Source organism: Poecile atricapillus, chromosome 1 (genome assembly GCF_030490865.1).
Source record: "Poecile atricapillus isolate bPoeAtr1 chromosome 1, bPoeAtr1.hap1, whole genome shotgun sequence".
Lineage (NCBI taxonomy): Eukaryota > Metazoa > Chordata > Aves > Passeriformes > Paridae > Poecile > Poecile atricapillus.
In genome coordinates, this window is record NC_081249.1 from 32,648,642 (window position 1) to 32,661,803 (window position 13,162).

At 36.0% G+C, this 13,162-nt stretch overlaps 1 protein-coding gene across 1 annotated transcript in view; it reads left to right on the forward strand.

Moving 5' to 3' along the window:
- The window catches only part of GABRG3 (gamma-aminobutyric acid type A receptor subunit gamma3), a 291,784-nt gene that overhangs the window by 238,887 nt on the left and 39,735 nt on the right, over positions 1-13,162 (forward strand). The window contains exon 6 of the mRNA XM_058846360.1: positions 3,033-3,170. Coding sequence (XP_058702343.1) covers positions 3,033-3,170 — 138 coding nt within the window. The remainder of the gene's footprint in view (positions 1-3,032; positions 3,171-13,162) is intronic.

The window sequence follows — 13,162 nt, forward strand, 5'->3', positions numbered from 1 at the left end:
AAACACAAGGCATTATATAGATACTTTCTCTTGAGCTCTTAAAGAAATAATCAAATTTGATTTTGACCTGAATTTTTAAAAACCATCTTGTACCATTTGTAGTACCATCGTACAAAAAGCCAGATGATCAGGTTGGTCTCTAAATGTTGTTGATATGGCATATTAAAGTTGCAGCACTGCCTGCAAAACAATCTTTGGGCCAGAAGTAGGAAAATTTAGTCAAGTAAAATGATGGGAGGGAAAACGAAGTTTTTTGATACGGATTTTGGTTGAGAAGATCCTGAGTTGCAGGTTGCCAGAGCTCAGATAGCTGTAACAAAGAACAAACACTTGGTTGTCTTCTTCCCATGCAATCACCCTTGCCATCTGACTGGTACCTGCTGGAAAGCCTCCAGGACTTCCTGGAGGCTTGCCCTGCTGCAGTGTGAATATTTTTACATAACCTAAAGCAACTTGGCAGGGTAAATACACTTGACAGAAATTTGTTCAGTGTGAATGACTTGAAGCCACAAGGCCAAAAATTTAGGGTAATTTAATGTCATTTATCATGCTGGGAAAGTGAAAGGAAGCTGAACAAGAGAGGTTGCATCTTCTTGTGGAAATACTGAAGTCTCCAGTTCTGATATTTGCTAAAATGAAATATTTAAAGGGCTTGAAACTATTAGACTGTGTGCAAGAAATATCGAATATCACCAAAAGAAGAACCATCATGAACAGTCTACTCTTTCTTTAAGTTAATTGAATTCTAGGAGTGAGTGTCCAGAGAGATGTTTCACTCCTCCATAAAACTAGTATTCTTTTAAATAATTGAAAAGTGAAGTCAGTCACCTGGCACCAGAGCAGAACAGAGTAGCAGTTATTTAAGAGGTTGAAACAACTCCCATTGAGTCTCTAGTACTTCTCTCTTTTGATGTTTGCAAACAAATCATTGTTAAGAGCAGATCTCAGCAACTGTAGATTAAGGAACTATTGAAATGTCACAATGGTGTCCTGAGGTCAGTTGCTTATAATTTAATGATGATGAATAATACTGAAAGGAGATCCTTTGAAACTGAATCTAGCCTTTCTTAGTCAAAAATACAGGAAAAATCTTGAAGGATGGGAATCCATGAACTTGTACCTGACTTCATGTTGTTCTTGTCAAAATAAGCAGCTATGCCTTAGTTAATATGATAGCAAGCTTTCAAGCATGCTGACAGTGTAATTGATTTTTATTGTTTTTTTTGTGGCATGGTTATGGGATGAAAAGAAAGGAAAAAAAATCAGTAAGAAATTGAATTCAAGATTAACTGGCACAACTTTTTCAGTGAAATTTGGGGAAAATAAGTAAAAATGCTATTTTGGATCACTTAAAAATAATGTATTTAAAAATAAAATCTTTTTTACTTGGAAGATACTTGAAACATTTTTACTTACAATGGTTATAGTAAAATTTATCTGAGAAAAGGGACTCCATCCCTTTGAATGTTCCCTAATATTCAATCTAACACCACCACCCCCCACCCTGGTGCAACCTGAGGCCATTTCCTCATCTTATTTTTTGTTACTTGGAAGAAGAAAAAGAAATGTGATCAGAGGGCTCAGTCAAACAGGAGCCAGACTCAAGAAGATTTCAGATCATTCAGGGCAATGGCTTGGAGGCTCTGCAAAGTTTGACTTCTTTCACTGTATTGCTGCATCCTCTGACATAATCTGCCAGCCAAAAAAAATTAACCTTTAGGTCAATCTCACAGACTTGCAGAGCAGAATTGGCAGTGAAATCTGCTTGGCTGCAAGAGTTCTCACAGAGAACAGTGTTTGTTACTCTGGGTCCTTCATGGGTTATTTCTTTATTTACATTGATGGAAAATATACGAATGTGACATTTTGAATTAACACATAGTGATTTTTTAGTAATTTTTTGGTTAGAACAACGGGATTTGTGGGTGCTTTTCTTGCTGTGTTAGTGAGAGAGATAAATGAGACCATGCACACCTTACAGCAGTACCCTGGCAGGGTGGAACCTTAAACAAGATTAAAAAGACACTCATAGGAGGAAGACATCAAGGAAATAGCACCATGACCAAAGAGGTTGTTTTGCAATGCAAATATAAAAATGCATTAGTTTTCAATGAGGAAAAATAAATTTCTGATGTGACAATTACATTTACCATCTATTGTTGTTGTTAGGCTTTTAATTTGCCTTGTAATCTACAGCTATTATATTAATGAGATGAATAAAAATTGATTGTATGATGCATTAGAGAACAATCTAATTTTAACTAGCATGGGTGGGCTGTTGTTTTCTAGATGGTTTATTATTATGGTTTGGACTGGTTGAAGATTTGTGGGACATTGATTGGAAAATGCCATTCTCTAACAAAAAGGAAATTAAAATTTGGCATAAGAATGAATTATGACCACTGAGTGCTAAACAGATAAAGACTTTCAGAAGCTATTTCAGCAGTAGAGATCAGATGATGCCTCATTAACTACCCCAGACTTCAAACAAATATGGTAACATAATCACTTTAAAATTCCCATGCTAATTAAAATTTTGCTTTCTTTTGCACTGTGTTATGTTTATTTCAGAAGTGCAGCAGCACCCCCCATTAGAACTATAGCAACTTTTAAAACGTGTCCTTTTCAATCGTTCATATCTTATGAGAGACTTCCCATTTTTTGCATTCTATTGGTTTGCATAGCTTCTTCAGAGCTTATGTAAAGCAGCATACTTCTGCGTGCTTCTTCCAATTCCTCCAGTCAACTGCACCTCTGAAGAGATCTGCTTCTGATAGAACCAATCACATCTTTTCTGTTGTTAAAAAACAATGATTATGAAATATCACAGATTTGCCAGTATTCAGACTGTTTTTGTGTGCCATACAACTATGCCTGAATGATGCCACTTAACTCACTGACAAAGCATCAGATCAGAAATTTAGGTGTTCCCAAATAGCACTGAAACAGTGAACTGATAATATTCTGAAGAACATTTTTTTTAGGAAATGCAAAATATTCATACGTGTCTATATATATATATTAATTTCTAGATGGCTATCCTAAAGAGGAAATGATTTACAGATGGAGGAAAAATTCAGTGGAGGCTGCTGATCAGAAATCTTGGAGACTCTATCAGTTTGACTTTATGGGTCTTAGAAATACTTCAGAAATTGTGAAAACCTCTGCAGGTAAGAATGATACAAATGGTAGTGCTTTTTCTGGAATTCAAATTAATTAAAAATATTTATCCTTGTTTTGCTTTCATTCAAGTGCAAATTGATTTTAATATGTTCCAAAGTTCATATTAGAACCTGTAAAATTCAAACCTCAAAAATATTGACTTTATCTTAATCTTTGATAATCTCTACTCTTCTGGTGACTTCACAAACTGAGGAATAAATGTTTGCTTGATATGGTGGTTTGTTATAGACTTGAAGTTACTGTATGATTGTCATTCCTCATCTATTAGGCCACTCCTGAATTAAATCTGTTTCACCATAGGTTAAAAATTTTGAGCACAATGGTAAGTTAGTGAAATTAGACACTTTTTGTTCTTAATCATTCAGACAACAGTTTAATATTTTTCTTAGTATTTCAAAGGCACTCTCTTTCTCAGCTGATAAATGCCTTTGCTTAGTGATCTTACCAATTGATTGCAATTAAAATCTAATGATGCCTATTCTATTTCTTCAGAAATCTTGCTGTTTCTTATAATACAGTGATATAGAGAAAGAAAATAAAAAAAAATTAAATGGAATACATTATTAGAACTGGATAAACTGTGGTAACACTGTGTCTAAACTTTATACATGGCTGCAGCAAGCTCTATGATTACCATGATTTGCTAAGTCTTCTCACAGTTTCTGGGGGAATCTGCTAGAAGCAACCTTCTGCTTAACAGGTGGTGAATTCTAGAAAAAAATCTAATTTTTTTGTTCACAAGGTAAGCAAAGTAAAGTTATTATTTTCAAAACACTGAATAATGTTAATAATAAAAAAAAATTATAAGTCCATGAAACTAATGCTGTTCAGTCCTGGCCCACTCACTAACATCAGCAATTAATTCTTAGAACTGGATAGCAATTTTTGTAATGAAAAGTCACTAAAGCTTTAGTGAATATTTTGAGTTGGTGGTTTAGCAGAACAAAATGTTGCAAAGAGCACACATGTGAAAGTTGTCTTTTGTTATGGATACAAAGCCTTTTAATTTTCAAGTTACTCAGGAATGCAAATTTTCCCAAAATTTAATCAGGTACAAAATACTAAATCATTGAAGTATCTAAATATGTGGTTTAACCCCAGCTGGCAGCTTAACCACATGCAGCCACTCACTCACTCACTCACTTTCCCTGGAGGGACTGGGAGAGAATTGGAAGAAAAAAAGCAAGGAAACTCATGGGTTAAGATAAAGATAGTTTAATAGGGAAAGAAAACGCTATTCACCCAGGCAAAGCAAAACACAAAATTAATTCACTGCTTCCCATGGGCAGGCAAGTGTTCAGCCTTCTCCAAGAAAACAGAGAGGTTGGAACTAGATGATCTTCAAGGTTCCCTTCCAACCCAAACCATTCTATGATCCCATGAAAAAAAATTACCAAGTTATTATTAATCTAATGACAGTGTATTGATAAACAAATCTATTTAACTCTTCCAGGACAAAACCATATTTATAGAGGTCTTGTTTAAACAAGTGAATGGATAATGTGGAGCAAAGAAAAATCTATTTCCTAGGTTCTATTTAGCATGTGCCCAGTTCTTATTAAGACGAGGGAGTTGGCAATACAATATTTTTTGTATAATTGCTATTGATGTTTCTGCTTACCCATGTTTGTGCGTGCAAAATCCAACAGCAGTATAATTCAAGTTACTGGAACCACATGATATTTCTATTCTCCTAGAGGTATCACAGTGACAGAAAGTTGACAAATTAAAGCTTATTCAAATACTAAAAAAAAAAAAAAAAAATACAAACCCAGACCAAAAAACCCTATCAGGAGATTGTGGAAGCTAAATTGGAAGAAACAATGTAAAATGTATGTGTCAGGTTGTCACCTGGAGATAGAAATATGAGTTGTGCATTTCACCAGATATCTAAGAAAGGTGTCAACAAACAAATGAGAAATGTGAAAAATAAACCCTTGAGTTTGCACATGGACCTGAGTTTTCAGAAAATAGACTATATTTTTTACTCTATACTTTAAGGTAATTTCAAAGTCCAGATTTACTGAATGTCAACAATTTTTACTATCAAGAGCAAACCAGGGCCAGGACTTGAGAAAAAGCATGTACATTGGAAAACCTTGAGTATGTCCCATGCTGTAGCGTAAGGAGTCCCAAAATAGAGGGGTCAGGGCAGGACGAAACACAATTTGTCTCTGTCAAAATTTGAGGTAATTCTGTAACTACCTGCTGTGTCTAAATATATGTGAACAAATAGGATAAAGAGGCACCTGTACTCTGGAAGATGCCTATTTACTGAGGTAGCCAAGAAGTTTGAGAATTAGGGAACCTACAAAGCTGCTGTTTCCTACTGTTTGGACAATCTGTGACAAAGGGAGGTGGCAGCTGCTTCTTACAGGTGTTACATCTCCTTCACAGCCATGCCACGGGGGGCTGCAGGTGGTCAAGAAAGAGATGCCAGCTTCTGACATGGAAGATCTGTGGTACCTTTACACTCAAGCTGCATGGGAAGGGAGATTGCCCGCAGGACACCATGGGTGTAGGACACACCTTGAATTTATGCTGCTTCCCAGAGAGAGCAGTTCCCACCCCACGCTCTGGTGTGTCTGGGGCTCCTCTGAGCCATGTGCAAACCCACAATGGCCCCTGCAGCCTGCACCCCTTTGCAGACTCTGGACAGAAAGGAAGAGCAGCATTGTTCAGTGCTGCACAGGGGATCATTCTGACTAATAAGGTGGAGTTAGAAAAAGGGAAGCAGGCTGGATACCAGCAGCAAAAGGTAGTAAACATCATCTCTTCCTCCAGGGGGAAATTATGGAAGCTACTATTTTACAGAGGGCATTTCAAAGCAGACTAGGTATAGCATGGGAAAATCTACTGCAGGGACCAGTCCTGCACTAAGAGATGGATTCAAAACCCTAACTTCTTTTTTGCTTCTGACATACATCTTTCTGTTTGTTTAGAACACTATTACTTCTCACTAAATTATATCTCTATAATGTGAGAGATGCTGCAGTGCTGCCTTCCTATGCCAGCTCAGAGATCTCTTTTTAGCTCCTCTTCAACCATGTTCTGGGCATAATGAAGCGAGGGCACACAGAAAACACAGCAACTTGCTGCTGTTCTTCATTTGCATTAAGTCCTTTCTTTGTAGTCATTTTCATGACAGAATTATTAGATTTAAGACTCAGCAGTGTTCTGCTTTTTGATTTTTTTTTTCAGTCTTTCCAAACCCTTTTCAGACATTTAAATAACCTTTATGTTAATCTATGACAATTTCAGAGGTACACAAGTAAGAAACCAGGTGTCACAGAATGTATTTCAGAAATATAACCAATATGAGAAATGTCATCTTTTGCACTGAACCAGCAGTGGCTTAAATTATTGACACAGTGATGTACTTTGCTCTTTTTTTACAATAATCTGGCAGCCAAATAAAGTCTTCATTGCCACCTGGAAGAAGTGTACAGTTTTCTCCTGAGGATATTTTTTTTTTAAATTTCATGCTAAGGTAAAAACACACACACACAAAAAAAAAAAAAAAACAAACAAAAAAACAAACAAAAACAAACAAACAAAAAAACCCTATTGAAAAAGGTGATTGCATGAAATAAACAGCAGAAATCATGTGCTGGTAGTATGGTCATGAACTTTTATCTGAAACCTAAGAAAGTTCTCACTTCAGGAGAGAAATTAATTCACAAATGCTGAAAAATTCCCCTGTTGCCATCTGCCAAGGTACTCAGATACTGTAACAAGAGCACTTCTCTTGCTACAATGTCAAATAAGGCTAACAAAGATAATTAAAGGAGAAGGCCACCCGTGAAAAGAAAGGACAAACTGCATGTAGGGAAAAATTGCACAGATTTTAAAACTGAAAGTCAGCCAATAAAAATGTGACTAGGACAAAGGGAGAGAGAAGAATGTAATCTTTAAAAGCACTCTGTGTGTGTTTGTAGTAAATTTCAGGTTTCTGAGTCCCACACATTCCAAATACACTTGAGGGGAGTGGTGGGGTGGGGCATAGGAAGGGAACAAAAACCAAGACCAAGAAAAACCCACATGAGAATCACGAAGGATTCCACAATTAAAGCTCATGGAGTGAGTTGTAGTGTTGCTTGCAGTTTTCTGCTGACATCTCCCTCAGAAAGTCTATCTATTCTTTTAAAACCATTTCTTTTTTCACACTGTTAGAAAAATACAAAAGCCCTGTAGCTCTTGAATCTTATTTTAATCTCAGATCTTATTTTAATTTGCTTAAAAACTAAAGTACATATTCTGTTGCAGAGTACTCAGTAAATGACAAGTACAAAACTACTACAGAACAGAATAAAGCAAACTTGTCTTTCAAAAAAATGCAAATCTCTACATACATATATACATGTATGTATACATATGTACATATATAGCTATTGGCAGAGGAGGGAAGAGACAGATATGTTTTTATAGGAATGACAAATTTCACTAGGAGAGTCCTCATCAAGTCAAATGTGTTCTTGCAGCACAGAGCACCAACTGTATACTGGGCTCCATCTTTTTTTTCCTCAAGTGCTGAATTCATTGGGATCAAGAAGACATTGCCTCAGCTTACTGTGTTGCACAGACTGTCTTTAACTAGATTGCATCCTGAAGCAGACAGGTGGAGACCATTCTTATATATATATGTATATAAATACATATGTATATATATAAATACAATGCACCATTTTAAAATAGTGTCTATTTTCACTTACATGGCATTGCAGGATCTTTGCCTCTTTCCTCACTGGTATCACACTGTCCTGGTTCCAGACAGGACAGGGTTAATTTTTTGCGGTGGCCATGGCCAGGATGTGGATGTTCTTCTACACCACCCTTCTTGGGAGTGGAGGGAAAGGGACTCCAATAACACTGTAAAATCCAGAATGTTCATACAATTTCAGATTACTTTGTGTGTGGCATCATATATACACCTGGATTTGACCTGACTCTCATTCTTTGGCTACTTTCAGAGGAACAGAATAATACCACAAGTCTTTTGCCTTGGCAGAAATCTTGGAATGATGGACTATTGCAGGACTTACTTTCTGACAGTAAATACCAACAGAAAATTAGCCTGGTTATAAAAAGATTTAGCAATAATCTTTTTTGTTGATAGAGTTTTTATCTCTGGTACAGTATTTGGAATAAACCAAATCCCTTTTTAGCAGAGAAATCAAGAGTATTGACTTTTAAAAGATATTAATTCTCATGTCAAACAGCAATTGATCAGCATGAATATTTCGAAGATTTTGATGTTTTTCTAAGTTTTAATTTTTATGTTTAACAGTAATTCATATAATAGTCTGATAACTTTCTCATTAGCTATTCAGATTAGAAATGTAATAAATAAATAAATAGATCATTACTAATAGTACTTCTAGTCTATTAAAGCATTTTCTTATGTTGCTTGCAAGTTTGACAGACATTCATGGGAATAAAAACTTTCATATTGCCCTGAAAATCCAATACTTGCCCATCTTGATACTCTCTCAAAAAGAAACTCTTTCATAAAACTCACAGTAAGACATTTTCTGAAGAGTGATTTATAGCTGCATCAGTAGCCTGCTGAAGTTAATGGAACTTTTCCCTAGTGCAGGCCTGGGATCAGATCCTGAAATGTAGAAGCCTGAAACTGTATATTTAATGTGAGTAATTCTTTAATCACTGGAAAGTAGAGAATACTCAGCTTAATAATATGAGTGGGATAAGTAAAATCTAAAAACACCTCCCTCTTATTTTTACAAATGGTACAGAAAGTAACTAGAATATGAGCAGTAGACAGACTATTACTCCTCTCCATACTTTGTAAGTTTAGCAGAAATGCATAAAAAACTGGTTTCATTCTTATGCTTTGCCTCGCAGAGACAAATGCTTCATGTCCTTTGCACATGTCCTTACTGCAGCAAATGGTGAGAGATAAGAAATAATACAAAGTAGTTTTACTTAGTAGTAAAGGCAAAAGAAGAACAAGAAATAGTAAAAGACTTGGGGGCAAGTCTTCACCTGCATTTTTTCTGAAGGGAAAATTTCAGTAGGAAGTAATTTTTTCCTAAAAAGACATCCAGTTGTCCTTGTTAAAAGACCTCAAGTTGCCCTTTTTAAAAGACTGCCATACCATATGGAAAAAAACCACGCAGTCTTTTTTCCATTATGTTTTCCCTTCAGCTGATGTTTTTATCTAATAGTTCCATAATTTGAAATGTTTTGCATGTGACTGACTTTAAGCTTTAAGGTTTGGTAATTAGTGTCCTCATTCACCCATTGAGTGACAATGCTATATTTGTTGCTCCTCTTTGTACACGGAGTTCTGATCTCCTGCTCCCTTCTGCTGGAGCTACATAAATTTCCATTCTAGGATAGTTCACCAAGACAGGTAGACAACAAGGATGAGTCTGTTCTCCAGTAACAATAAATCAGACCTTGGGATTTTAGCCTGAGCTCCCCTCTGAGCTTGAAAGAGAGACTGGATATTTAACAGCAATGGATATTTAATAGTTCTTTATGAAGAACTAAGTAAACCCCCTACAGAATTTAGCACAAAGGCTAGCCAAGTCACTCACTTGAGACATAGGGACTTTGGTCTCACACGTCCTGGTGCTTTTACTAGAGATCAAAAGGTAAAACACAAAAGATTGGAATTGTTTCCATGTTTTGCTAGGAAAAAGATTTTGGTTCCTTTTTTCTAAAGAACAGAGTTGTGAATTCTACATAGCAACAGAGGCCTTCCTGATAGCAGTCACTTATCTTCATTTTTCCTTCCCAGCCTAGATGACACTGAGGTAGCCTGATGGCTTTCAGGAATTTTTTCTGAGACTTTCAGCTCCCTCACTTGCTGCTCTCTGCAGTCATGGCAAAGTTTGATCTGTGAGGATAATTGTGTGGCCAGACATTGCCAAATAAGAAGCCACTGCCATTTGTACAATACCCAGACCTTTACAAGTAAAACCCTTGATCTGCTGAACTATCTCTATATAGGCAGTAATGGGCTGTCATGGTGGCTAAAGCAGTAGGGAGACAGGGACGCATTTCCAGGGAAAAGACACCACGGCTGCAGTCAGAATGGCTTTACAAGCGTCTTTAATACACAAAATACAAAACAGAATAGAAGCCATAAGTTGATTTCTAATTACGTGCACAATGTAGACAGAATATTTTGACTCAAATTGTGAAACATATCTTGACCTGCAATGCAGATTGATGATACAATTTCTGTTATTAATATCACTGTGATGGGGGTGGAATTATTACATAAGAACTGTGAGCCTATTTGCATTTATTCAGCTGAGAACTACCTTCTCTACTTGCTGTTCCAGCACCTCTGGCTTTTATTCTTACTTCTCTGTCATCACACTTCTGTATTGGTGATTTATGGCTGGCTAAATCAAAAGCTTTATATTAATGCAAACTGTGAATGTTTGGCCTTTGGCCAGGGTCACACTGTCACTAAAATGTTATCTAAATGTCTTTCAGAAGCAGAAATTGTACTTAATTTAAAACTCACAGAATTGCAGAGGATATTTTATATTTTATATTTTATATTTTATATTTTATATTTTATATTTTATATTTTATATTTTATATTTTATATTTTATGTTTTATATTTTATATTTTATATTTTATTTTATTTTTATATTTTATATATTTTTATATTTTATATTTTATTAACTTCTGAATCTAAAGTATTAATGATAATTTTAAGATACAGAGAGTGTAGAAGAACTATTCACATGCTGCAGAAAGGTGATAAGTGTCTTTTTAGATTTTAATTTCCCAAGCTAACAAAAATTGCAACACAGACTAGTTACTTGCTAACAAGGTCTCTCTAAATTTAGTCTTTACTCCTTCACATCAGGGTCATGTTTCCAGATTTCTTTCATAGGGTTGTGGAAGCTCTTTCCTCCAGGACCCTTTTTTCTTCAGCTAATAATCACAGCATTCAGGTCTTGTTCATCGTAACAGCTCCATTTCAGTCAACACCTTCTGCTTCATAGTTACACTGGCAAGAACCAAAATCTCTTCTATGATTAGCTGTCTGATGCTGGATTCATCCACTGTCTACTGAAGTCAATACTCATTGTACCTTTATCTGCCAGAAAGTCTGGCACATATGAGCTATGCCACCAGATAGCTAAGGAAATGGACCAGTAGAAGAATAAGCCTTCAGAAAGTTTCCAAACCCTCCAGCAAATACAGCTAAAGTGGTGACAACTTGAGAACATTCCAGAAATGTAAAGAAGCCTGCCATGACAAGGATTGCCACAGCATCCCATAGAAAACCAGAGGTGAATCCTTGCTACTTGCGTGGGGCCAGTTGGCAGCAGCAAAACTCTCACCTGTCAGCAGTCACAAGGTATTGCAGTGTTTACAAAACAATTTTGACAGAAGACATCAAAATTTGCTGAGAATTACATCAGAAAAAGTTAATTATAGTCAGCTTGAGACAAACTGAAGGTGTGGATCAGAGGTCCACTGCTGGGAAATGGCATAATCCCAAGAGTAAAGGAAGGTGGCATTAGGGAAAGGATCTCAAAATTCTCAAGTGATTTGTAGTAAGATCTGCCAATGTCCTTGTGCTTCTGAAAAGATAAATGCTCTTGAATACACTGCCTTCTTGAATGAGCCTTGTAAGTGAATCTATTTAGTGTTTTAGATGTTGTTCTATAAAGCAGGGATGAACTATAATAGTAGGCAATTTCCTTATAAAAGATAATTCTGCATGATCACGGGGTATTTCCTTGTCAAGCTTTCCTTCAAAACCTTTTGGACTTTCTCAGAAATTACAAACTTGTATTTATCCTCAGTAGAGAGGGAAATTAAAACTTTGCATTCTGACATGATCCCTAAAGACTGATGTTTTAAAGACTACATTTAGCTATTCTGAACGTCTGTGTTGCTCCCCAGTGCAAGACATTTAGAACATATTCTTTTTCTTTACCAGAAACAATCCACAGCCTCTCCTATTCTAGTATTTTTAAGTGTCTGCACTGCAGTAGGTTCCCTTTAGGTTGTGCAAACCTTTCAAGTCTGTCTTGGACCTTGGACCTGTGACCCTGCTCCAGCTTCCTCTCCCCACCCCCAAACAAAACAGGGCATGGTGTTGTATCAAAGGAGGACAGTTTATTTTTAGGTAAGTGTAATATACAGATTTTCATCTGAGAAGTTCAGATCCACCACCCACATTCTAATTCAAGTGAGTATCACAGTTAATTGCAAACTTATTATAGGTAGGAGCAGTTAAGAGTGAAAAAAGAATCTGAAGCTATTTCTGCTCTTCATATATGTAGCTTCAGTATAATATAATACAACGCTACAAACAGAGTGCCAAATTATTCCTTCAGTAATATTGATTCAAAACAGAAATTGTCTTAGAGTAATGAAGCACAAGTATCATAGAATTGCAAAGCAGTCTGAAGAGAAAAAAGAATTTGCACCTAATTCATTGTTCACTGCATGCAGTTTGCTATAAAACGCATAAAGGTCTCAGAGGTTAAAGGAATTTAAACTCTCATTCACCTTCCTACTGTAGTTGGACATGACAAAATAACACAAATCTTTAAGCAAAAATGAAACAAAGCACGCACATTATAGTTTTAGCAAGTGTCTTGGTCTACTTTGATTTGAGTTTTTCTCTGTCTAGTTATTTTTTTTAATAAGGATACATTCAAGAAAAAAACCCCAAACTGTTAAATATATGTCTACTAAAATAAAACTTTGATTAAAATGTCTGTTTTAGTAATACAAATTTGCACACTCCCATTCCAAACTCTCTATTTCATCCTTATTCTACTGCTCCTCCACTGAGAGGGAACATGTCTGTTTGCTTTTCTAAATGCTTCATTCAACAGGAAGAAAACGTGGAAAATGTTGCCTGTATTAACACAATAGAAAAAGAAAGAACCACATTCAAATGAGAAAAAAAAAATCTTGTTGCAGCTTTTTCTTATTTAAATAGATAGAGTTATTTCTAAGGACACATCC